The sequence below is a fragment of the Cherax quadricarinatus genome, chromosome 73, assembly GCF_038502225.1.
Source record: "Cherax quadricarinatus isolate ZL_2023a chromosome 73, ASM3850222v1, whole genome shotgun sequence".
In the NCBI taxonomy this organism is placed as follows: Eukaryota; Metazoa; Arthropoda; class Malacostraca; order Decapoda; family Parastacidae; genus Cherax; species Cherax quadricarinatus.
The window spans coordinates 598,092-624,422 of NC_091364.1; the positions used below are offsets into that span (position 1 = coordinate 598,092).

The following is a 26,331-nucleotide window of genomic DNA, read 5'->3' on the forward strand; positions in this document are numbered from 1 at the left end:
AAAAGAATGATAAAGAATGTAAAAAACTTCTTTATAATTAAAAGAGCTTAGTGGCAGTGGAGAAAACAAAGTGGAGCACAAAAAGGGCATTTTAGTGTAACCAAATAAAGCATATCAACAGTTATGTTTATAGAGAACCATACATGCAATATAAGGTCTTCCTGTGTAGGAAAACTTAAAATGAGGACTTCGTATGAAAGCTTAACTGAGACCCTGTGTATGCTAGATTGGCAAAATACTGATTAATGTATTTGTGATTAATAGGGAATATTCCTTTAAAAAAAATTCCGTACCCAATAGAAGTAACACCATTCCAAAAAAAAAAAAAAAATTGCCACCCAGATTTTTGACATTACTGGACCATTTTTCTTTTTGTATGGTCTGCCCTTTCAGCAATGACTGTATCAGTGTTTGCTAGATTTCAAAAAGTCTAAAGTGTTTTATTGCAACATAAGAATTAGTAATTTTTTTCCTGTGTTATGCTGTATCATAGGAATGCCAGCATACATAAGGACCCAAATTAAAAGAAGCCCCAGTTTTAAAAGTAGAATTAAAAGGGAAAAAACCCACATTACTTAAGGCTCATTTAACAATAAGTAAGGCACTATAGGAAGCATTTTTGTTCAAAATTTTTCCTGTTTTCAACAGTTGCACAGACCAGATGTGTCATATAGTTATAGCAGTGGTTCTGCAATTGGAGGGGTGACTTCAGGGCGGAGTAGCCCCTCTGCTGGTTATGCCCCAAGCCAAGGATCCAAGGACGAAGAGATAATTGCCGAGGGTAGTGGAAGCTATCACTCGAGACCGGAATCCCCGCCAAGCAAAAGACGGAAACGAACAAGTGCCCCTGCTGCTGGCCATGCCGACTCAAACACTGCTAGTCACACCACAGGTATAGAAATATGCCCATTTGTGTCACTGTATGAATGGTTGAGATCAAAATTGTAATTATCCTGTCATGTGAGTATGAAACAGAAGCCTGTTGAATATCTGGCAGGATTGTTGATCTTTTCTTTCTGTCTAATATACAGTGGACCCCCGGTTAACGATATTTTTTCACTCCAGAAGTATGTTCAGGTGCCAGTACTGACCGAATTTTTTCCCATAAGGAATATTGTGAAGTAGATTAGTCCATTTCAGACCCCCAAACATAAACGTACAAACGCACTTACATAAATACACTTACATAATTGGTCACATTCGGAGGTGATCGTTATGCGGGGGTCCACTGTACATGTAAGATAAGAGGTAAATCTTGCGGGATAGATTTAAGAATTCAGTGCTAGAGTCCACAGCAAAAGTTTATAGGTATAAGAGAGTGGATGGGTGCAGTTGGGAAGAGGAGTGAGTGGTGGAATGAAGAGGTACAGAGGGGAAAAAGTTAGCTTATGAGAGGTTTGTATGTGGGAATAAATTATGGAAGGCAGAGAAGAAAAGAGAGGTTAAAAGAGTGGTGAGGGAGTGCAGAAGGAAAATCAGTGAGATATTAAGTCACTCCTTATCAACAAATTTTGCTGAGAATAAGAAATAATTTTAGAGAGAGATTAATAAAGTGAGGAAGCCTCTGGAGCAAATGTGCCTGGCATTTAGAAATGAAAGAGATGTTGAATGGAGAGGCAGAGGTACTTGATAGATGAAGAGAATATTTTTAGTAGTTAAATATTGATGATGAAAGGAGGCATACTTAATTTCATGTGTTGAACAAGGAGGAATAACATCTCATATGAGTAAGGAGGAGCCAGAGGTGGAAGTGAGGAAAGTGTATGAGGCTTTGGGTAGAATGAAAGGAGAAGTAAAGCAGTTGGGATAGGAAGGATTAAGATGGAGATGTTAACAGTTGGTGGGAATATAGTGTTGGAGTGGTTAGTGTACTGTACTTGTTTAGGATATTAACCCTTTCAGGGTTTCGGCCGTACTAGTACGGCTTACGCACCAGGGTTTTTGACGTACTAGTACACCTACATTCTAGCACCCTCAAATCTAATGAGAGAAAGCTGGTAGGCCTACATATGAAAGAATGGGTCTATGTGGTCTGTGCGTGGTATTAAAAAAATCCTGCAGCACACAGTGCGTAATGAGAAAAAAAAAACTTTGACCGTGTTTTTGGATTAAAACAGTGACTTCGCACTGTATTTTCGTATGCTATTTATTGTTGTATTCTAGTTTTCCTGGTCTCATTTTATAGAATGGAAGACATATTACAGAAATTGAGATGATTTGACTGGTTATACAATGAAAAGTACCTTGAAATTGAGCTCAAAGTAGCAGAAATGTTCGATTTTTACCAAAGTTCAAAAGTAAACAAATCATGATATGCGTCCAATACACATCAACTGGTGAGTCTAATATTCTTTCACAAGTGTGCTGATATTATTTATACCATTTCTACACTAATGCAGTAGTCTGCATAACAATAAATCTTCTATTTTTTTGTGAGAATAAAAATTCAAAGTGGAAAGCAAAAGAATGTAAGAGGGGTGTGGGGATGTGACTAATGAACAGAGGAAATGTTATTTTAGTGCCAGGAATGTCTTTCTTGTTTATTCTGGACCCTATTCAGAAATTGGCATCTTTTGAAATTTGTGTGAAATTGGCAAAATTGATGAAATCTGATCACTGTATTGGATAGTTGAAATCGGTAAATGGGTGGTTTCTTGTACTCAGTCAATAGAAAAAATGGAGTTCTAGCAAAATATTTATGATTTTTGTCAACTAGTACAGTGGAATTGGCCGAAAATAGGGCTTAAAGTGGGCAAAATTGCCGATGCGTAAGCATTGTCGAGACCGCTAACTTCGCGAGAGCATAATCCGTAAGTTTTCCATCAAATTTCATACTTTTGGTGTCATTATGATTGGGAAAAGATTCTCTATCTTTTCACAAAAAAAAAAATAATTTTTTTTTTTAAATTTGGGTGACCCTGAGAACAAGTCTCTGAGAGGGCCTGTCGACCCTGAAAGGGTTAATAGAAGTATAAGGTGAAAAGGGAAAAGACAGAGTGGAGGAATTACAGAGGAATAGTGGTGCCAACACTTTAATATGTGTGTGAGGCATGGGCTTTGAATGTTGCAGCAAGAATGAGGCTAAAGGTAGCGGAGATGTTATGTTTGAGAGTAATATATGGTGTGAATATTGTGCCAAGGATTTGTAATGTAGAAATTATAAGATGGTGGGGATCACCAAGGGTATAATTTAGAGGGCTGAGGAGGGGTTGCTGAGGTGGTTTGGGCAATTAGAGAGAATGGAGAAGGTTAGGATGATGAAAGGAGTGTATTCATGTGGGGTGGAAGGTAGGAGAGGTAGGGGATCTGCCCAAGAATGGCTGGAAGGATGGGGTAAATGAGGCTTTTAGTTTTAGGGGTTTCAGTAGACTGTGAGAGCATTTTTAGATAGGAGTGAGTTGAGACATGTGGTTTTTAATGGACATGCTGTTGGAGTGCAAGCAAGGTAACATATGAAGGGATTCAGGAAAAATCAGTTAACCAGACTTAAGTTTTGGAGGCAGAAAGGGCAGTACCTGCACTCTGGAGGAGGGGTAAAGGTGTTGCAGTCAAAGGATAATCTGAATTGCAGTGTCAGCACAGTTTTGGCAGGAGAGCTATTGAATGAGTGATGGTGAATGTTTCTCTCTCTGGGTCACACTGCCTTGGTGGGGGATGGTATGTCATAAAAATAAAATAAAAATGTTGGGACTTCCATTGTTCACATGTCATTGTAATTAAACTATATGAGGTTGTGTGGATTGAAACTCCAGTTTATGGCTCCAACTCTTCAGTTTTTTTCCAGTTGACACTAAGTAGACTTCCATACATGAAGCCCACTTCTGCTGTTTCAGTGTTTCAAATTATTTCACTTATCACTTTTGCTAAATTAAAAGACTTCTGGTTATTCCTCTGTGTTATTTCAGTGTGCAAATTTCAACCATACACTTTTTGTTCATTTTATCCCTAGTAAAAGTCTTATCCTTATTTAACTTGGTGTCATACACAAATAACCCGTTCCAGTCACGGTATTGTGCCTTTTTTTGTTATTATTTGGTGTCATCATTGTCATGATCATATCACTTATTTCTTCATCCTCTAGTGACATAAGGCCTAAGTAATTCTTTCGTTATTGCTTATTCTTTTTAACTCGAGTTTTGTTCTGTGCACCTGTAGATTAATATGGGTACTGCAGAAAAAAGTGTTGTAAATGTGTCTGTTGAAATTCTTCAATGGCATTCATATTTTTGTAAGTTTAGTCTGTTCTGCAGATGTTACAGTATTCTGCTTTTGTATACTACAGCAGACAGGTTCATGGTAATGGTTATTATTGGGTCCTTTTCCTTAACTGCCTTTGTGAGTTTATTTTTCCTTTCATGAGACTATGTACAGTTTCTATCTCTCATTTTTTACACATCGCCCAGCTTCATAACTTTGCTTTCTGTTGTTCACATGATTACCAGTTTATAGTATTACAGGAGCAGTGCTAATTGTGTAGTGCCCAATCTTTAGTATTTAATCTATCATATTTTTATTTTTAAATTTTCACTCCATTACTGCACTTATTTTGACTATGATCTTTACAGCATTCACAGACTTGACTCACGAAATCGTAATGACACGATTGCAAACAAACCATACCCCGGTCGGGATTGAACCTGCGGTCAGAGAGTCTCAAAACTCCAGCCCGTCGCTAACGCGACGGGCTGGAGTTTTGAGACTCTCTGACCGCGGGTTCAATCCCGGCCGGGGTATGGTTTCACAGACTTATTCATTTAGGTTTTATAATCTTTTTGGGTGAGTTCTTTGTATAAACTGGAAGCGTAGTCAGGGCAAACACCATTCTTTGCAGTACCCTCATTGGTAACATTTCAAGTTGAAAATCTTTATTTCATTGTGGATAGCTTGTGATTTGTGAGTTTTCCTATATTCCTCATATGTTTTATAGTTTCTAAATTAGTCTTTTCTGGTGAAACTCTCATTAAAAGTTATATTTAAATCTGAAATACATAAAATCTGCCCAACCTATTTTTCTTGATTACTCTTTAACGACATAGCCGAAGATATTCTGTATACTGTACATGAATTTACCGAGCAGAAATTGAACTTTGACAGTGTATTTTTGTTCTACAAGTGTTTGATTTACATTTTCTCTAATAACTTTTTTACTGTAATTTTACAACAGTTCTTGTTGTAATAGCTTTTACTGTATTTTTACAAGAGAGCTTGTTGGGATAGATAGGAGCCACAGACTATTCTTGGTTATAGTTAGTGCGACTGTACATATATTACGTATGTACGGTATTGCATATTGGCTTGCAGAGTGAGTTGCTAATACCAAGGTAGAAAAACATTCCATTAACTTGGAATTGCTGTGTATTACACTTAAAATTGTAAGAAAGAGGAATTAAATCATTATGGTTTTGGTAATTGCATTGAAAGGAAATACAGTATTACATTTGTTATTAATTGACTAATGGTTTACAGAAGGTGTGATTGGTGATAACCCTGTAGAAGTTGATACTGGTGGGACAATGAGTGGTGGAAGTGTGCCTGGAGAGGATGACATCCGGTTGGATCGAAGAGAAATGAAAAGTGAACCAGGTGATTCCATGGCTGACGTGTACAGTGAATCGTCCGAAATGAGTACTGACCCACAATCACACACTGGCGAGGGTATGGATCCACGACAAGCTTTATTGTATCCTATAGGTTAGTGAGCATGTTAAGTTACTTTAAAGTGCAGTGGTAAATTTTTGCTAGCTAGCTGTAGCTTAAATTACTTTAAGGACCTCGGACAGATAATTCACATTATTTACATTTTTGTTATAGAATGATAGTGTTTGATGGTTTAAATACAACTCAGATACTTCAAATCAGTTGCCCCTTGATTTATTACCAGAGCATTTGGAACAGTGACAATTAAGAGCACTTGACTGACAGCAAGTGTTACTTGCACAATTAATGTATGAGTCGCGAAATCATAATGACATGGTTGAAAACCACTCGCCAAATGTTAGGTTCGAATGCATGGCAAGCCAAAACCCTTGATATTGTAGTATGTTAGGAACACATCCAACATGTATCAGCCATTCAGTGTTTGCTCAATTGTAATATTTACTGCTATCCTACAGTTTATTTCGAAGATACATCTTTTTTGGGTCACCCTGCCTAAGTGGGAAACTGAAGACGTGTTATAAAAATCCAAGAAAACACTTTAAGATATGATCTTGCAGAAACCAAGTCTAGTTTATGCCAATTACTCATATGCAGACGTTTATCAAATTGTCTGAATAGGAGCTCGTGTCTGTTTCTCTTAATTAGTGTAACTATTAAGTAATATGGGTAAGTGGAAAAGAATACAGTGGAACCTTGACTTGAGTTTAATCCGTTGCATGACCTAGCTCGTAACTCAATTTGCTCATATATCAAATAAATTTTCCTCATTTAAATTAATTGAAATACCAGTAATCTGTTCCAGCGGAATTCCTGCTCTCGGGAGGCAGGACAAAATACTTCAATATAACGATAATATCAACTCTACAGCTTATTTATCTATCACAGTTGATCTAATATGACATAATAAACAGTATAAATAACATAGAAACATGATATATACTCTAGAATGAATAAAATATGTCATGTGGTGGCGGCCATTCCCACTCTCGTTCTGACTATATCTTGCCATGCTCTTATTATAAGAGAAAATGGAGTGTTTGTGAGGGTAACTGCACTAGATCACTAGTTTCATAAGGAAAACACTGAAACAATGTATTTATAAATAAGAAATATTGTTTAAAATATAATAAAGCATAATAGAGAATGTAAAGAAATAAACTGGTTTTATAAAGTGTACATACGTATTTATCTTGGAGAAGACATGATGGCAGAGGTTGAGAGTGGAAAAGATAGGCAGAGTGGTGTATACTGTCAGTGGCCCTATAAACAATAATAACATTGGAAGAGTTTGTTTCGTTTCATCCTTTTTCTATCGCAAAATTGCTTAACTTACTTGCTACACTCTTAATGCTACACTTTATTGCTGAACTTACCTGCTACAATTTGGTTTTATTTTTTTTTCACTTCACTTTTCAATGATTTACTTGCTACACTCTTAATGCTATACTTTATCGCTGAATTTAATTTCTACAATTTTTTTTTTTTTTTTTTTCATTTCACTTTTCACTGATTTTTGGCTTTTTCTCCACACTTTCTTCACTTTCATCTGCAGGGTGTTTCAATAAAAACCTGTCCAAGGAGATCTGTTTCATCCTCCCTTTCAGAATGTTTTGGAAATGGGTTAGGCAAGTGTCATTAAATAGCTCCAACATTGGACCAGTTGCAACTTTCTCTGAGTGTTTCCTTTCAATAAACTCTGAAAGTCTCGCAGGAGATACCATGATGGAGGATGCCCTCCATCATGGTATCTCCTGCGAACTATTTCTCTGTCAACCATGTCAACAGCAGCTTCTCCAGCTTTTCATGGACAGAGGTCCACAGCTTAAAAATTATTGTAACACCCTTGGCTGGTGCTATGGCCTTTATTGACTCCTTCTCCTTTAGTATCGTACATATGGTAGAAGTACTATGCTCGTACTGCCTGGCCAAGTCCACAACCCGTACACCTCACTTGTGTTTATCTATGATTTCATGCTTTAATTCCATGGACATCATCCTCTTTTTCTTCTCAGCACTGTCCTTTGCAATTACTTTCTTAGGAACCATGGTTAGAAAAAAGAAATTTGGCAAAATAACTGTACAAAACACAAGCAAAACGCAAGAAAAATGCTTCCACGGCGAGGTAAACACATGCACTGCTCAGCAGATGTTGTGGTGTTCACTGCACCAACTAGTGGCAGCGTTCTGAAGCTTGCTTGTCATTATTATTATTATTATTATTATTATTATTATTATTATTATTATTATTATTATTATTATTCTTTCTTTCTTTCAACACACCGGCCGTATCCCACTGAGGCGGGGTGGCCCAAAAGGAAAAACGAAAGTTTCTCCTTTTACATTTAGTAATATATACAGGAGAAGAGGTTACTAGCCCTTTGCTCCTGGCATTTTAGTTGCCTCTTACAACATGCATGGCTTACAGAGGAAGAATTCTGTTCCACTTCCCCATGGAGAATTATTATTATTATTATTATTATTATTATTATTATTATTATTATTATTATTATTATTATTATTATTATTATTATTAAAATGGGGAAGCACTAAACCCGTAGGATTATACAGCGCCTGTGGGGGAGGGGATGCAAGGTATTCAGGCTTAATTTAGGGAACTGGAGCACAGATCCAATTCCCTAGATCAAGAGCCCCTCACCAGCATCAAGGAACCTCCCTTGATTGGGAAACTCACTAGTAACTCAGATTTTGGCTCGTAACTCAAAAAAGAAAGTCGATCGAGCAACGGCTTGTATCTCGAAAAACTCGTATGTTGGGGCACTTGTAAGTCGAGTTTCCACTGTACTTCCTCTGTAAGCCACGCATGTCATAAGAGGGTACTAAAATGCCGGGAGCAAGGAGCTAGTAACCCCTCTCCTGTAGAAATTACTAAATTTAAAAAGAAAAACTTTTGTTTTTCTTTTAGGTCACCCTGCCTTGATGGGGTGCAGTCGGTTCATTGAAAAAAATAAAAAAAACATCTTGTAGGAAGCTATTAAAATTTTTGTGAGATTATAAGACAACGTAAATTTCAATAGCTTTACTATGGAGTGAAAAAAAATCATATTAAACTCATTTCTAGGATTTCGAACAGTGCCACAGCATTAAAAGTGGCTGCCAGATAAGTGTTCAGATATCTTGCAAGAAGTGGATGATTAATGAATCCTAATTCTTGAGACTATAGGTATTGAAAATAAATTCTGTTATCTGAGAAAAGTTGTTTTAATCATGAGAGAGAGAGAGAGAGAGAGAGAGATAGAGATATATATAGAGAGAGATATAGAGATATATTTTTTTTTTTTTCAACAAGTCGGCCGCCTCCCACCGAGGCAGGGTGACCCAAAAAAGAAAGAAAATCCCCAAACAGAAAATACTTTCATCATCATTCAACACTTTCGCCACACTCACACATTATCACTGTTTTTGCAGAGGTGCTCAGAATACAACAGTTTAGAAGCATATACGTATAAAGATACACAACATATCCCTCCAAACTGCCAATATCCCAAACCCCTCCTTTAAAGTGCAGGCATTGTACTTCCCATTTCCAGGACTCAAGTCCGACTATATGAAAATAACCGGTTTCCCTGAATCCCTTCACTAAATATTACCCTGCTCACACTCCAACAGATCGTCAGGTCCCAAGTATCATTCGTCTCCATTCACTCCTATCTAACACGCTCATGCACGCTTGCTGGAAATCCAAGCCCCTAGCCCACAAAACCTCCTTTACCCCCTCTTTCCAACCCTTTTGAGGACGACCCCTATCCCTCCTTCCTTCCCCTATAGATTTATATGCTTTCCATGTCATTTTACTTTGATCCATTCTCTCTAAATGACCAAACCACCTCAACAACCCCTCTTCTGCCCTCTGACTAATGCTTTTATTAACTCCACACCTTCTCCTAATTTCCACACTCCGAATTTTCTGCATAATATTTACACCACACATTGCCCTTAGACAGGACATCTCCACTGCCTCCAACCGTCTCCTCGCTGCTGCATTTACCACCCAAGCTTCACATCCATATAAGAGTGTTGGTACTACTATACTTTCATACATTCCCTTCTTTGCCTCCATCAATAAAGTTTTTTGACTCCACATATACTTCAACGTACCACTCACCTTTTTTCCCTCATCAATTCTATGATTAACCTCATCCTTCATAAATCCATCTGCCGACACGTCAACTCCCAAGTATCTGAAAACATTCACTTCTTCCATACTCCTCCTCCCCAATTTGATATCCAATTTTTCTTTATCTAAATCATTTGATACCCTCATCACCTTACTCTTTTCTATGTTCACTTTCAACTTTCTACCTTTACACACATTCTCAAACTTATCCACTAACCTTTGCAATTTTTCTTTAGAATCTCCCATAAGCACAGTATCATCAGCAAAAAGTAACTGTGTCAATTCCCATTTTGAATTTGATTCCCCATAATTTAATCCCACCCCTCTCCCAAACACCCTAGCATTTACTTCTTTTACATCCCCATCTATAAATATATTAAACAACCATGGTGACATTACACATCCCTGTCTAAGACCTACTTTTACCGGGAAGTATTCTCCCTCTCTTCTACACACCCTAACCTGAGCCTCACTATCCTCATAAAAGCTCTTTACAGCATTTAGTAACTTACCACCTATTCCATATACTTGTAACATCTGCCACATTGCTCCTATCCACTCTATCATATGCCTTTTCTAAATCCATAAATGCAATAAAAACTTCCCTACCTTTATCTAAATACTGTTCACATATATGCTTCAATGTAAACACTTGATCTACACATCCCCTACCCACTCTGAAGCCTCCCTGCTCATCCGCAATCCTACATTCTGTCTTACCTCTAATTCTTTCAATTATAACCCTACCGTATACTTTTCCTGGTATACTCAGTAAACTTATTCCTCTATAATTTTTACAATCTCTTTTGTCCCCTTTCCCTTTATATAAAGGGACTATACATGCTCTCCGCCAATCCCTAGGTACCTTCCCCTCTTTCATACATTTATTAAACAAAAGTACCAACCACTCCAACACTATATCCCCCCCTGCTTTTAACATTTCTGTCATGATCCCATCAGTTCCAGCTGCTTTACCCCCTTTCATTCTACATAATGCCTCAAGTACCTCCACCACACTTACATTCTGCTCTTCTTCACTCCTAAAAGATGGTATACCTCCCTGGCCAGTGCATGAAATTACCACCTCCTTTTCTTCCTCAACATTTAAAAGTTCCTCAAAATATTCTCTCCATCTACCTAATACCTCCCTCTCCCCATCTACTAACTCCCCTACTCTGTTTTTAACTGACAAATCCATACTTTCCCTAGGCTTTCTTAACTTGTTTAACTCACTCCAAAATTTTTTCTTATTTTCATTAAAATTTCTTGACAGTGCCTCTCCCACTCTTTCATCTGCTCTCCTTTTGCACTCTCTCACCACTCTCTTCACCTTTCTTTTACTCTCCATATACTCTGCTCTTCTTATAACACTACTGCTTTGTAAAAACCTCTCGTAAGCTACCTTTTTCTCTTTTATCACACCCTTTACTTCATCATTCCACCAATCACTCCTCTTTCCTCCTGCCCCCACCCTCCTATAACCACAAACTTCTGCCCCACATTCTAATACTGCATTTTTAAAACTATTCCAACCCTCTTCAACCCCCCCACTACTCATCTTTGCACTAGCCCACCTTTCTGCCAATAGTCGCTTATATCTCGCCCGAACTTCCTCCTCCCTTAGTTTATACACTTTCACCTCCCTCTTACTTGTTGTTGCCACCTTCCTCTTTTCCCATCTACCTCTTACTCTAACTGTAGCTACAACTAAATAATGATCCGATATATCAGTACATCCGATATAACATGTACATCCTGGAGCCTACCCATCAACCTTTTATCCACCAATACATAATCTAACAAACTACTTTCATTACGTGCTACATCATACCTTGTATATTTATTTATCTTCTTTTTCATAAAATATGTATTACTTATTACCAAATTTCTTTCTACACATAGCTCAATTAAAGGCTCCCCATTTACATTTACCCCTGGCATCCCAAATTTACCTACTACTCCCTCTATAACATTTTTACCCACTTTAGCATTGAAATTCCCAACCACCATTACTCTCACACTTGATTCAAAACTCCCCACGCATTCACTCAACATTTCCCAGAATCTCTCTCTCTCTCCTCTACACTTCTCTCTTCTCCAGGTGCATACACGCTTACTATAACCCACTTTTCACATACAATATTTATTTTACTCCACATAATCCTTGAATTTATACATTTGTAGTCCCTCTTTTCCTGCCATAGCTTATCCTTCAACATTATTGCTACTCCTTCTTTAGCTCTAACTCTATTTGAAACCCCTGACCTAATCCCATTTATTCCTCTCCATTGAAACTCTCCCACCCCCTTCAGCTTTGTTTCACTTAAAGCCAGGACATCCAGTTTCTTCTCATTCATAACATCCACAATCATCTCTTTCTTATCATTTGCACAACATCCACGCCCATTCAGACTTCCCACTTTGACAATTTTCTTCTTCTTATTCTTTTTAGTAATCTTTACAGGAAAAGGGGTTACTAGCCCATTGTTCCCGGCATTTTAGTTGACTTTTACAACACGCATGGCTTACGGAGGAAAGATTCTTATTCCACTTCCCCATGGATATAAAAGGAAAAGTAATAAGACCAAGAACTATTAAGATAAAATCAAAGAAAACTCAGATGAGTGTGTATAAATAAACGTGTACATGTATGTGTAGTGTGACCTAAGTGTAAGTAGAAGTAGCAAGACATACCTGTAATCTTGCATATTTATGAGACAGACAAAAGACACCAGCAATCCTACCATCATGTAAAACAATTACAGGCTTTTGTTTTACATTCACTTGGCAGGACGGTAGTACCTCCCTGGGATATTGGCAGTTTGGAGGGATGTGTTGTGTATCTTTATACGTATATGCTTCTAAGCTGTTGTATTCTGAGCACCTCTGCAAAAACAGTGATTATGCGTGAGTGTGATGAAAGTGTTGAATGATGATGAAAGCATTTTCTTTTTGGGGATTTTCTTTCTTTTTTGGGTCACCCTACCTCGGTGGGAGACGGCCGACTTGTTGAAAAAAAAAAAAATATATATATGGAGAGAGAGAGAGAAATATATATATATATAGAGAGATATAGAGAGAGAGATATATAGAGAGAGAGACATCACACATCCTTGTCTAAGGCCTACTTTTAGATACTCTAACTTGAGCCTCATATCTGTAAAAACTCTTCACTGCTTTCATATATATCCTGCAACATCTGAGCCCCCCTATACCCTGTTGCCTTTTCCAAATCCATAAATGCCACAAAGACCTCTTTAGCCTTATCTAAATACTGCTTATATGTTTCACTGTACCTGTCCACACACCCCCTACCTTTCTCTCTTGTTCATCTGCTAGTCTTACTCTTAATTCTTTCAATTATAACTCTACCATACACTTTACCAGGTACACTCAACAGATTTTTGCGTGAGTGTGATGAAAGTGTTGAATGATGATGAAAGCATTTTCTTTTTGGGGATTTTCTTTCTTTTTTGGGTCACCCTACCTCGGTGGGAGACGGCCGACTTGTTGAAAAAAAAAAAAATATATATATGGAGAGAGAGAGAGAAATATATATATATATAGAGAGATATAGAGAGAGAGATATATAGAGAGAGAGGTAAAGAAAAAATTCTGGATATATATCCTGGAGATATTGTAAAGAGCCATATGTTCTCTCTGGCAGCTGGATATGAGAAGGAATTAGTGTACATCTGAAATTAATGTAAGATTGTTAGATGACTCAAACCCTTGTTAAATTTAAGTAACTGTTTAGAAAAATAGAACACTCTGATCTGAGAAATATTTCAAGATTTATTGAGGCAGATTTGGCCCATGTAAGAATTCCATTAAAACAGATGTTAGGCCAAGAATATTTATGGTTGATAGAGGAAAAATAGTGAATATTTGAAAGTAGTTTTTGTAAGTAAGTTTTTATCACAGCTGTTTCCACTGAGGTAGTATGACTCCAAAAAGAGAAAATACTTCATCATCACTCATTCAATTGCTGTCATGTGAGCAGCTTGCTGACATCACAATTTGGATGGCCCTTTGTACTGCAATGTGCCCTCCCCCCACTCCTTCAGAGTGCAGGCATTACTTCCCACCTACACTCAAGTCCAGGTAACCAGTTTTCCTGAATCTCTTCATAATTGTTACTTGCTCACACTTCAACACACTTTCTTTCAACTCACTGGCGGTATCCCACCGAGGCAGGGTGGCCCATAAAGAAAAACGAAAGTACTTCAACACACATCAAGCCATAAAAACCACTTTTTTCCACTCTGATCTAACACACACAAGCCTGCCGGATGTTCAAGCACCTAGCACTCAAAACCTCATTTACTCCCTCTCTCCAACCTTCCCTGGAACAATTGCAGGAAGGGTTGGAAGAAATTTGCTGATGTATTGGGCTGATGTACATTTGAACTGTCAACTGTTGAACTGTCAACTGAGGAATGTATACTAAAGGAGATATAGCTGAGAAGGCTATCAATGAAAACAGTTATTTATTCTCATTTTGTCGATGTTTATCCTTTGGAATTACCCTTAAGGGATCTATATTACTTTTAGGAACATAAATTGTTCCATGGATGTCATTATGTTTACTGTGGTTGTGCAAATCTAGTACAGTGCTACAGTATTTCCTGATATGTCTTTTTTTTAACTCGACAACTGTTTCTTGCCGAGGCAGGGTGACACCTTAAACCGTATGCCAGGCTGGTTATAGAGCACCAAAGGGTGGTGCTCTAGAAGTGTGTGCTCTTTAAGGGAAGGGTGGTACTCTGGTGTTGAAGGGCTCTGGATTCAAGGGATTGGAGTTAGCCTCCTTCATTAGATTAAACTAAATTACTTCTCATTCCCTAGGCTGCATGTTCTCATCAAGTTTGATGCTTCCCCACAATTATATACATTATAATCTAAGTTTGTATTTGTTTCACTTGTTCCCAATTTTCTCTGATAATAATTTCATTGATTAATATAACTGCTGTTTCCGAGGTCCTTAATTTTGAAAAAACTACAAAACACTGGCACTAATTATTTTTATTTTACTTTCCAAAAATTATTAGATTGAAAAGAGGCTTTAATGGTGAGTCTGCATCAGTTGGGCAACTTTATTAATGAAAATCAAATTATGGCTTTTGTGTGTGAATTTCCTATGAAAGTTGATAAGGATGATAGTGCAGTGATGTGTTGTATTCATAGAAGAAATAAAAGTTGATCAAGTGTTTTGGGGATTCTTACAGCTTATAGTTTTAGTATAGCTAACTGAACTAATGGAAATTGCTAGAAGAATGTGTAACTCAATAAAGAGTATTTGTTATCCATCCTAGTATAATGTTATGATTATAGATAATCTTCTAAGAGTGGTGTTTTGAAAATGGGACAAGGTACAGTACTTACTCCCATCCTTTTACTCAGCCTCGTATCTGGCATAGAGATGTAAATCATAGCACTGGTCCTGCTTTTGCTGACCATACTAGAATTGACATGAGAGTGTCATCCATTGAGGACACTCCAAATCTCCAAGCAGATAGAAACCAAGTCTTCTAATGATCCACAGAAAATAAGAAGTTCAGTGAGTATAAATTTCTGTTACTCTGCTATGGAAAACTTGATGAAATAAAAACTAGATTGGAGTATAAGAGAAATCCTAACCACACAATTGATTGGAAAACTAATATGAAGAATTTGAGAATGATAATGTCAGAGAATCTCGCTTTCAGAGATCACAACTATGTCATTATTACATCTGCTAGAAAAATGATAGGATGGATAATGAGAACCTTCAAAACAAAGGATGGCAAGCCAATGATGATCCTTTTAAGTCACTTGTTTTATGTAGGCTGGAATACTGCTGTCCACTAACTGCCCCTTTGAAGGTAGGGAAAATTGCAGGTCTGGAGAAGAGCTGGAGAATATATAGAGAACTTTCACTGCATGTATAAGTACAGTGAAGCACCTCAGTTTCTGGGACCATTTGAAGTTTCTTGACCTATACTCCTTGAAATGTAGTGAGAAAGATGCATCATAATTTAAGCCTAGAAAATCCTAGAGGAACTAGTCCCAAATCTGCACACAGAAATCACTCTCTACAACAGCAAAAGACTCAGCAGGCAGTGCAACATCCCCCAATGAAAAATGGGGGTGCCATGAGTACACTAAGAGATAACACAGTAAGTGTTAGGTGTCTAAGACTGTTCAACTGCCTCTCAGCATATACATATAAGAGGGATTACCAGTAGACCCCTGGCTGTCTAAAGAGGAAGCTGAACAGATACCTAAAGTTGGTACATGACCGGCCAGGCTATGGTTCCTACACTGGGTTGTGGGCAGCCAGTAGTAACAGCCTAGTTGATCAGACCCTGATCCACCGCGAGGCCTGATCATGAACCGGGCTGCGGAGGCGTTAACCCCTGGAACACCCTCCAGGTAGCCTCAGAATTCAGTTTTGAAAAGATAAAATGAGAAAAGAATGTTAATTTTTTGTTATACAGCTGAATTTGCATACTAGTGTGATAACTGAGTAATAGCCAAAATTATTTAGTGTAGCTTGCAGTAAGCATTAAAAATCTGCATGATTATCACTTGTGGTTAAAGAATGAATTGAATTATTAGGTCCAAGTGAAAGAATTTTATTGGATTGATTGGTTTGGGAGTGATAGCCATGCTGGAAGGTAGCCATGAGCAGCTTCTAGTAAAATCATGGAAGGTTGTGTTTTGTGAGGAGAGTGAAACATGTTGAAGGTAATACTGTACAATATGAGGCCAAGGTAGTCTTGTTCTCACACTTTGTGTGTGTACTCGTGTATATGTACTCAACTATGTGTAACTGCAGGGGCTGAATCTCATCTCCGGGTTCTTCCTCTCAACTTGCTGCTTGCCAGATTCACTCCTTCTTAGCCTTGTGGGTCCTATCGTGCCTGTTCTTAAAGTCATGGAACCTGCCTCCACCACATCTTAACCAAGATCATTTGAATCCTGCTGACGACGATCTTTCTCTGTACAGGTTGCCCATCACTAATCCGGCATCATTGGCACCTGTAGTGTGCAGGAGTAGTGAGTTTGCTGGATTACAGAGTTGGTAGGTTAGAATACACTTAATTAACCTATCAATAGAGACTCTGCTACATCTTCCTCATTTTCATCACTGCTTTCTCCTCCACTTGCTTGCTGCTGTGGATTTACAACCATCTGCACAATTTCTGAGTCAGTATAATGATGAAATTTGAACTTTTGCTAGCCGAAATTAGTGCTGGATTACTGATGGAACCGGATGATTGATTGCCGGATTAATGATGGCCGACCTATATATACCTCCGCTTGTTTCTGCGTGGTTAGTTGATATAGTATCACTCGAGTGGCCAAACCATGTAGGAAGAGAATGAAATAGCTGGAGACCATGCGTGAGGCTCACTGGTGTGCTAGGAAGAAACATGGCTTGTAACCAGGCTACCTAGTATTTTGAGGCATCTGGAGCTGAGTGGTCTACAGCATCATACAGGGAGCTAAGGGGTCGACAAGGCAATTTTCCGCGCGCTCTCCAAAAAAAAAAATTGAAAAATTATGGAAATTGAGTTATTCATATAGAAAAAATAGCTTAACTCTTTGGCAACACAATGGTACAAGAATCAATGTTCTACGACGTTTCTACAAGAAATTATAGTCATTCATATCAGGTATGGTGACGGTGATGTGGGTAGCACGTCTGCTCACAGTCCATATATTTTTTGGAATTTTTTCCTTGTTTTTTATTGCTTTTTCTTGCATTATTCTTTCTAATATAATAACTGACTATTTGGCATCATAAAACAGTAGGTGGAGCTTATCCGTAGACTTCTAGCCAGTCAGGAACCATCTGGGAACACCGGCAGTACAGTGGAGCTCTGATATACGATATTAATCCATTCCTGAGAGCTTATCGTATGCTAAAATTATCAGAAGGCGAATTAATTTTCCTCATAAGAAATAATGGAAATCAAATTAATCCATGCAAGACGCCCAAAAGTATGAAAAAAAAAATTTACCACATGAAATATTAAGTTTAATACACACAAACTGAAGAAGACATGCACAGTTTGTAGTACTCTACTAACAATAGAATACATGACACTTACCTTTAATGAAGATCTGGTGATGATTGATGGGATGGGAGGAGGGGAGAGTGTTGAACTTATTGTTTAGAAGGGGAATCCCCTTCCATTAGGACTTGAGGTAGCAAGTCCTTTTCTGGGGTTACTTCCTTTCTTCTTTTAATGCCACTAGGACCAGCTTGAGAGTCAGTGGACTTCTGTCGCACAACATATCTGTCCATAGAGGCCTGTACCTCTCGTTCCTTTATGACTTTTCTAAAGTGGTTCACAACATTGTCATTGTAATAGTCACCAGCACGGCTTGCAATAGCTGTGTGAGGGTGATTGTCATCCATAAAGGTTTTCACCTTTGTCCACATTGTACGCATTTCTTTAATCTGTGAAGTAGGCAACTTCCTCAGTTTCTCTATCCCCTCCTCCGAAGCAGTTTCCTCAGGTCTGGCCTCTTGCTGTTGAAGATGATCTAGCAGCTCAACAGTGGTTAGTTCGTCATTGTCCTCCTCCACCAACTCTTCCACATCCTCCCCACTAACCTCCATCCCCAAAGGCTTTCCCAATGCCACAATGGATTCCTCAACTGGCATAGGCTTCTCAGGGTTAGCCTCAAATCCTTCAAAATCCCTTTTGTGTACACATTCTGGCCACAGTTTCTTCCAAGCAGAGTTCAAGGTCCTCTTAGTCACTCCCTCCCAAGCCTTACCTATAAGGTTTACACAATTGAAGATATTAAAGTGATCCTTCCAAAACTCTTTTAAAGTCAGCTGAGTTTCTGTGGTCACTACAAAGCACTTTTGAAACAGCTTTTGTGTACAGTTTCTTGAAGTTGGAAATGACCTGCTGGTCCATGGGCTGCAGGAGAGGAGTGGTATTAGGAGGCAAAAACTTGACCTTAATGAAGCTCATGTCCCCAGAAAGTCACTCTGCCAAGTCTGTAGGATGACCAGGGGCATTGTCTAATACCAGGAGGCACTTAAGGTCTAATTTCTTTTCAGTTAGGTAATTTTTCAATTGGGGGCAAATGCATGGTGTAACCAGTCATAGAAAAAGTCCCTAGTGACCCATGCCTTACTGTTTGCCCTCCACAGCACACACAAATTAGCCTTGAGGACATTCTTTTGCCTGAACGCTCTGGGAGTTTCTGAGTGATATACCAATAAAGGCTTCACTTTGCAATCACCACTAGTATTGGCACACATCAGAAGAGTAAGCCTGTCTTTCATAGGCTTATGTCCTGGGAGTGCCTTTTCCTCCTGAGTAATGTAGGTCCTGCTTGGCAATTTCTTCCAAAACAGGCCTGTTTCGTCCCAGTTAAACACTTGTTCAGGTTTAAATTCTTCACTGTGTATGTAATTCTTGAATTCCTTCACATATTTTTCAGCTGCTTTTTGGTCCGAACTGGTAGCCTCACCATGCCTAATCACACTATGTATGCCACTATGATTCTTAAATCTTTCAAACCAACCTTTGCTGGCCTTAAATTCACTCACATTACCACTAGTTGCAGGTATTTTTTCAATTAAATCCTCATATAACTTCCTAGCCTTTTCACAAATGATCACTTGAGAGATGCTATCTCCTGCTATCTGTTTTTCATTTATCCACACCAATAACAGTCTCTCAACATCTTCTAACACTTGCGATCCCTGTTTCGAAAGCAAAGTTGCACCTTTTGCAACAACAGCTTCCTTGATTGCCATTTTCCTGGCCACTATAGTAGCGATGGTTGATTGGGGTTTTGTATACAACCTGGCCAGCTCCGACACACGCACTCCACTTTCGTACTTTGCAATTATCTCTTTCTTCATTTCAATAGTCATTAGCACCCTTTTTCTCGAAGGGTTGGCACTAGAAGCTTTCTTGGGGCCCACGGTGACTAATTTTGCAGAAACAAGCACGAAAAACACTGTGATAATATGGAATGTACCGAATGTATGCTTAGATGCAAGCACACTGGCTGGCTTGTAAACATTGGCACGCACGAGGCAGTTCAGGCCACACATGGACACGTCCCGGACGAATCGCATGTGGCGGGTTTTTTAACGAGTGGCGAGGCAAAATTTTTGCGTTAAAATGTATCGAATACCGAATTTAACGTATACCGATGCCTTCGAATACCGGGGGTCCACTGTATTCCCGCTCCAGAGAGAGCCAGGAGAAATCACTTCATTATTACACTTATATATCAACTCTACGGCTTATTTATCTATCAGAATTGATCTAATATGATATAATAAACACTATAAATAACATACAAACATGTTATATACTCTAGACTGAATAAAATAGGCCATAATATGGCGAGAGTCCACCAGGAATATTTCGATATATGTACATGAGTTACTCTTCTCCATGTCGTCTTTGAGTAAGAGAAAACGGTGTTTTGAAGAGGATAATTTCACTAGAACATCAGTTTACTAAGAAATACACAAAATAAACGCGATTTTCGCGATTTTTTTTTTTTTTTGAGATGGCGGGCCGGCCAGCGCTCCAGGCCAATATCTCGGAAGTAACTTATTCACTTATTTTGCTAAGGTAAGCCTTTATTACTTAATTAAGTGGAATAATATTCACAGAAATTGTTTCTCTAATTTCTGATGATACAGTTTTGGAAATATTCCAAATATTTTGGGAGTTATGTGGGAGTAAAGGGCAGAGTTTTTACAACATTAAAAGAACTAACAAACTTTATTTTTTTGTGAAATAAAGATAAGACATTTAGAGGACATTGTATCATTAGAAATTCATATTAGCATTGTTCTCTCGGCACCAAGTGTCCAAACAACCTTACATCGTCCCATGTAGGACTACCTTCCTGCCAAAGGGCATTTTCAGTAAATCAGTCCTTTCTCAGTCTTTTCTCAGTTGTTGTTTGAGGTATCTTATTGATAAATATTTACAGTAACTAGAGAAAATACTTATCAATAAGATACCTCAAACAACAACTGAGAAAAGACTGAGAAAGGTCTAGAGAAATACACAAATAACCCGCACATAAAAGAGAGAAGCTTACGACGACGTTTCGGTCCAACTTGGACCATTGACAAAGTCACACTAACCAGAAGTGGAGCAGGACGGCTATATATAGGCAGGAAGAGGTGGTGGTAGTAGTAGTAGTACAAGAATGGTATATAATACCGACAAGATGAAATTAAGACACATGTGCAACACCCGGGCATCCCTATCGTAGACGTTTCGCCATCCAGCCAGCCACTGGATGGCGAAACGTCCACAACAAAGACAACCAGACGCCGCACATGTGTCTTAATTTCATCAGTAGTTGTAGTAGTAGTAGTAGTAGTAGAAGAGGTAGTAGTAGTGGTAGAAGGGGGAAATAAGGAGGACGAGCCAGTCAAATACAAAGGAAGGGGAGCACTGCAAGAGAGCTAGGTGCCCACTGAGGGAGAGCAAGCGCACAGAGGTGCATGAAAGGGGAAGTGGTGAAATAAATGAAGAAGGAACAGAAACACGAGACAGAAGAGAGAAAGACAACCCAGAGGAGAAAAGGAATATTTACAGTAACTAGAGAAAATACTTCTTCTTGTGCACCAAAACTGAAGGAAATCAGATGGTAAACAAAAAAGCAACAATTAATTGCCTTGTCCCTCCCTAAGCCACACTTTTAGATAGCCCCCGAATGTGGGTTTGAATCCTACTGACCTTGATTATTCTCTGTATTTACCTCCACTTGTTTCTTTATGGTACATAGATGTATATATGCAGGGAAACCTCAGTGTTTGAACTTAATTGGTTCCTAGGTGGTGTTTGAACAGCGAAAAGTTCGATGTCCAAAGCAGTATTTCCCACACTTTAGTTACCAGCCTCACACACTGGAGGATGTTGAACTGACTCTTCTATAAGTTTTTGAGAGTTAGGTCAGTAACATGCTGGCTGTCTCCCACTGAGGCATGGTGACCCAAAAAATGAACACTTCCACCATCATTCACTGTATCACTGTCTTGTCAGAGGTGTTCAGATACGACAGTTCAGATGTCTCTCTAAACAGCAAATATCTCATCCTTGGTCTGTTGGTGATTCCCTTTTATTTAAAAGAAAGGTGTTGAAAAGTCATAAATTTTATAGTTACAGTAGGACCCCCGTATCCATGGGGGATATGTGCCAGGACTTGCCACAGATAGTAGCAAACCCTATGTATAACTTGTTTTTTGTTTACATACATATCTATTATAAAGTTTAATTGAACAGTTACTTACACTAAGTGGAGAATTATCACTTTTTCACTGGTGGGAAGCACTTCACGATTCCTCTCAGACTCTGAAGAACTTCTATCATCACTAGTTTTGCACTCTGAGGCCATTATTAAGCAAAATTAAGGGTTATTTTCAGGCCATGGTAAACTGCTGATAACTGAAACTGGATACTGAACCTGTGGATATGGGAGCCCTACTGTATTCAGTTAGTTGGGGGTTTTCTGAACCATCAGTCTTTCTTCAGAGTGTAGATATGGAACCTGTTTCTAAAGTATTTTCTAGGTGTAAATTATGGTTTGTTTTCCCTGCTACCTGGGGTGTACAGTTTGAGGGGTTTTACTCATGCTCTTAATTTTTTTGCTGAATTGAGGCAGGTTATAAATGTTTTTCTGATATTCTTCATTTTCTTTTTTCTGCATACCTTAAATGGGTCTTTTTGTGTACAAGAATATTTCAGTCTTGAAAGTACAATTGCCTAAAATTTAGAGTATCATCATTGACGTGGCATCTTTTAAAAGGGTGTTTTATTATGTCTGTGAGTGTCTGTAAATGCTTTAGCCATGGAGCGTTGAATAACAACTTGGATCTAGTGTTCCTTGAATCCCACAACCTCTCTGCCTCATTAGTGAATTATTTTCTCTGCCAGTTTAGCTAGTTGTCAATGACATACCATTATAGGGCATGAATCCCACTATGTTATGTAAGCCCCAGATCCTGTCAACAAAGCCTGGATGATTGGAAAGCTCACCTGAAAGTTCAGTTTATTGGGCGACCTTCATTGTCTATAGTGTAAAGTGTAGTGATAAAGAGAGTACCAGACACTACCAATAATTTTTTAACTCAACAACCATCTCCTGCCTAGGGAAGGTAACCCAAGGAAGAAAACACATTCACCATTCATTCAGTCATTATCTTTCCAGAAGTGTGCTGACATCACTACCAATATATGCCTTATATTATCCCTGATCTCTTCATTGTTATGGTACTGATAGATATATCATATAGCTAAATTAACTACTGTATTATATGATAGGGTTGTAATCTATAACCGGTTGACTTCAATATTAATAAATTTTCTGAATTCTTTTTATTGTATCTACTTGCTTCAAGTAGCATTTAGTAATTACAAACTGTAATATATTATGTGACAAATTTGTGGGATACGACCCTTTGCTATCACAATGCTGACCTTCCCTAGTGGGGTCTAATAAAAGATCTATTTCTAGTGTAATTTTTGCATTACCACTCTCAGGCTGAGCATGAATTGCACAATGACCTAACTGCTCAGACATATCTGTGACAGTTTTCAAGGGTTCTGCTACCTCCTCATAGCCCATCCTGAAGCCTAGTCAAACAGATTGTTTCTGCTAGTGCCCTGAAGGTTTGCATAGCCATCACAGTCTGGCTGATAGACACTTCAAACAGGTGTAAGGACTTAATTTCTCTGCTGTGGGAAGACTGTGTGGAGCTCTGTTAAAGGATAGTTATTTCGTCTTTTTCTACATTGTTCTCCTGCTAGAACTGTGAATATTCTGTGTACAGTTTCTTATATACTTTTTATTTTTTTTTGGCCATCATGGTTGGGTTCCAGGCTATTTGGTTATTCTTATGGGCTAGGGCTTGCAGTCATCACAAGATGCTTATTAACCCTTGTACTGAAGGCACTTGTTCTTGCTCCTATCTTAGTCCTGCATCTGACACAGGTCAGTTGTCTTGCCATGTACAGACCATTGAGTCTAGCACTGGTAAGTTAGCGGTTGCTGCTGCCGTTGTCTGCCAGAGAGCCAATATTGGCTGGTGCACCTTTACATCCTTACACTCTTGTTTTGCCATGCCCCCACCATAGGGCTGACACCACTAAACAGATTATCTCATAACAGACATAAGTGTTGGTGTTTCTTTTCCTAACATCAACAACATGAAAATTCTGTGCTGTATTGGTTTACAAGAATGATAGACACACCTGTTTTATGCATCTTTTTATTAAATTTATAGAATTCAAGTCATTCAGTTTTGTGATTTATTTCAAGACAGATCTAATAGAAGGTGATGAGGGTGTCAAATGATTTAGATAAAGAAAAATTGGATATCAAATTGGGGAGGAGGAGTATGGAAGAAGTGAATGTTTTCAGATACTTGGGAGTTGACGTGTCGGCGGATGGATTTATGAAGGATGAGGTTAATCATAGAATTGATGAGGGAAAAAAGGTGAGTGGTGCGTTGAGGTATATGTGGAGTCAAAAAACGTTATCTATGGAGGCAAAGAAGGGAATGTATGAAAGTATAGTAGTACCAACACTCTTATATGGGTGTGAAGCTTGGGTGGTAAATGCAGCAGCGAGGAGACGGTTGGAGGCAGTGGAGATGTCCTGTTTAAGGGCAATGTGTGGTGTAAATATTATGCAGAAAATTCGGAGTGTGGAAATTAGGAGAAGGTGTGGAGTTAATAAAAGTATTAGTCAGAGGGCAGAAGAGGGGTTGTTGAGGTGGTTTGGTCATTTAGAGAGAATGGATCAAAGTAGAATGACATGGAAAGCATATAAATCTATAGGGGAAGGAAGGCGGGGTAGGGGTCGTCCTCGAAAGGGTTGGAGAGAGGGGGTAAAGGAGGTTTTGTGGGTAAGGGGCTTGGACTTCCAGCAAGCGTGCGTGAGCGTGTTAGATAGGAGTGAATGGAGACGAATGGTACTTGGGACCTGACGATCTGTTGGAGTGTGGTAGTGGTATTTAGAAGGTCTAATTATCAAATGGAAATTTTAGATGTTACTTCACAGTCAGTTCAGTACCATCATTGATTGTAAATTAGAATATGAGTATGTAGGAGAGAGGGAGAGTATTTCCCAGTAAAAGTAGGCCTTAGAGAAAGATGTGTGATGCCACCATGGTTGTTCTTTATATTTATAGATGGAATTGTAAGAGAAGTGAATTCTCGGGTGTTGGCAAGAGGTGTGGGGTTAAAAGATAAAGAATTTAACAGAAAGTGGGAGTTGTTACAGTTGCTCTTTGCTGATGACACTGTGCTTTTGGGAGATTCTGAAGAGAAGTTGCAGAGGTTGGTATTTGATAGGAGTAAATGGACACAAATGGTTTTTAGGACTTGATGTGCTGTTGGAGTGTGAGCAAGGTAGCATTTATGAAGGGATTTAGGGAAACCAGCAGGCCGGACCTGAGTCCTGGAGATGGGAAGTACAGTGCTCTATGAAGGAGGGGTGTTAATGTTGCAATTTTATAACTGTAGTGTAAGAGTGCCTCTGGCAAGACAATTATGGAGTGAATGATGATGAAAGTTTTTCTTTTTTGGGCCACCCTGCCTTGGTGAGAGACAGCTTATTTGTTAATAAATAATGAAGGTGTACTGGGTGGAAGAATGTTTACAAAATGGGATCAGAAAATAAAAGAAGGTGGCCCCACATATCCGGATGACAATAAGTGAAATGTAAACATGATCAGAAAAGAATAGCTAACCATATTGTTAGATAGGAGTGAATGGAGACAAATGGTATTTGGGACCTGACGAGCTGTTGGAGTGTGAGCAGGGTAATATTTAGTGAAGGGATTCAAGGAAACCGGTTATTTTTATATAGCCAGGCATGAGTCCTGCAAATGGGAAGTCCAATGCCTGCACTTTAAAGGAGGGGTTTAGAATACTATATGCTTCTAAACATATATGCTTCTAAACTGTTGTATTCTGAGCACCTCTGTGAAAACAGCGATTATGTGTGAGTGAGGTGAAAGTGTTGAATGATGAGGAAAGCATTTTCTTTTTGGGGATTTTCTTTCTTTTTGGGTCACCCTGCTTCGGTGGGAGACGGCCGACTTGTTGAAAAAAAAAATTGTTATTTTAAAAGTATAAAAATATCTTAAAAAGGGTTATTTGGCCATTCAGTAGCAATTGGCAGGCAAATTATGTATTGATTCACCGAAATATAATATTCCTATTGATAATGACTTTTCTGTAAGTGATGAGGTTTGATTTCCCAAAATATACCCGACTTTCAGCTTACATAAACACAGCCTTACTATACGACAGTGCCTTATGTTCAATCAATAACCATTGTATACTCTGCTGTCTCACTCTTAATTTGTAGGAAACTACTGTGAGATGATTTCCACTAGGCAATACAAGAATTTCATCAGCCATGCCTGCATGAAACTTGAAAGTCATCCACTTATCACTAGCCTTTTACCTCTCACATTTTCTTCAGTTTTAGTTGACTTTCTGTGCTTTTTGCTTTCTGTTTCATTTATTTTGTGG

At 38.6% G+C, this 26,331-nt stretch overlaps 1 protein-coding gene across 8 annotated transcripts in view; it reads left to right on the forward strand.

The window, feature by feature from the left end:
• The window catches only part of LOC128701119 (protein abrupt), a 301,933-nt gene that overhangs the window by 80,717 nt on the left and 194,885 nt on the right, over nucleotides 1-26,331 (forward strand). For 4 of the 8 annotated variants that reach the window (XM_053794687.2, XM_053794691.2, XM_053794692.2 and 1 more), the window contains exons 4-5: nucleotides 649-892; nucleotides 5,467-5,691. In XM_053794687.2, coding sequence (XP_053650662.1) covers nucleotides 649-892; nucleotides 5,467-5,691 — 469 coding nt within the window. The remainder of the gene's footprint in view (nucleotides 1-648; nucleotides 893-5,466; nucleotides 5,692-26,331) is intronic. The other 4 variants (XM_053794690.2, XM_053794693.2, XM_053794694.2 and 1 more) reach the window with 2 other exon arrangements.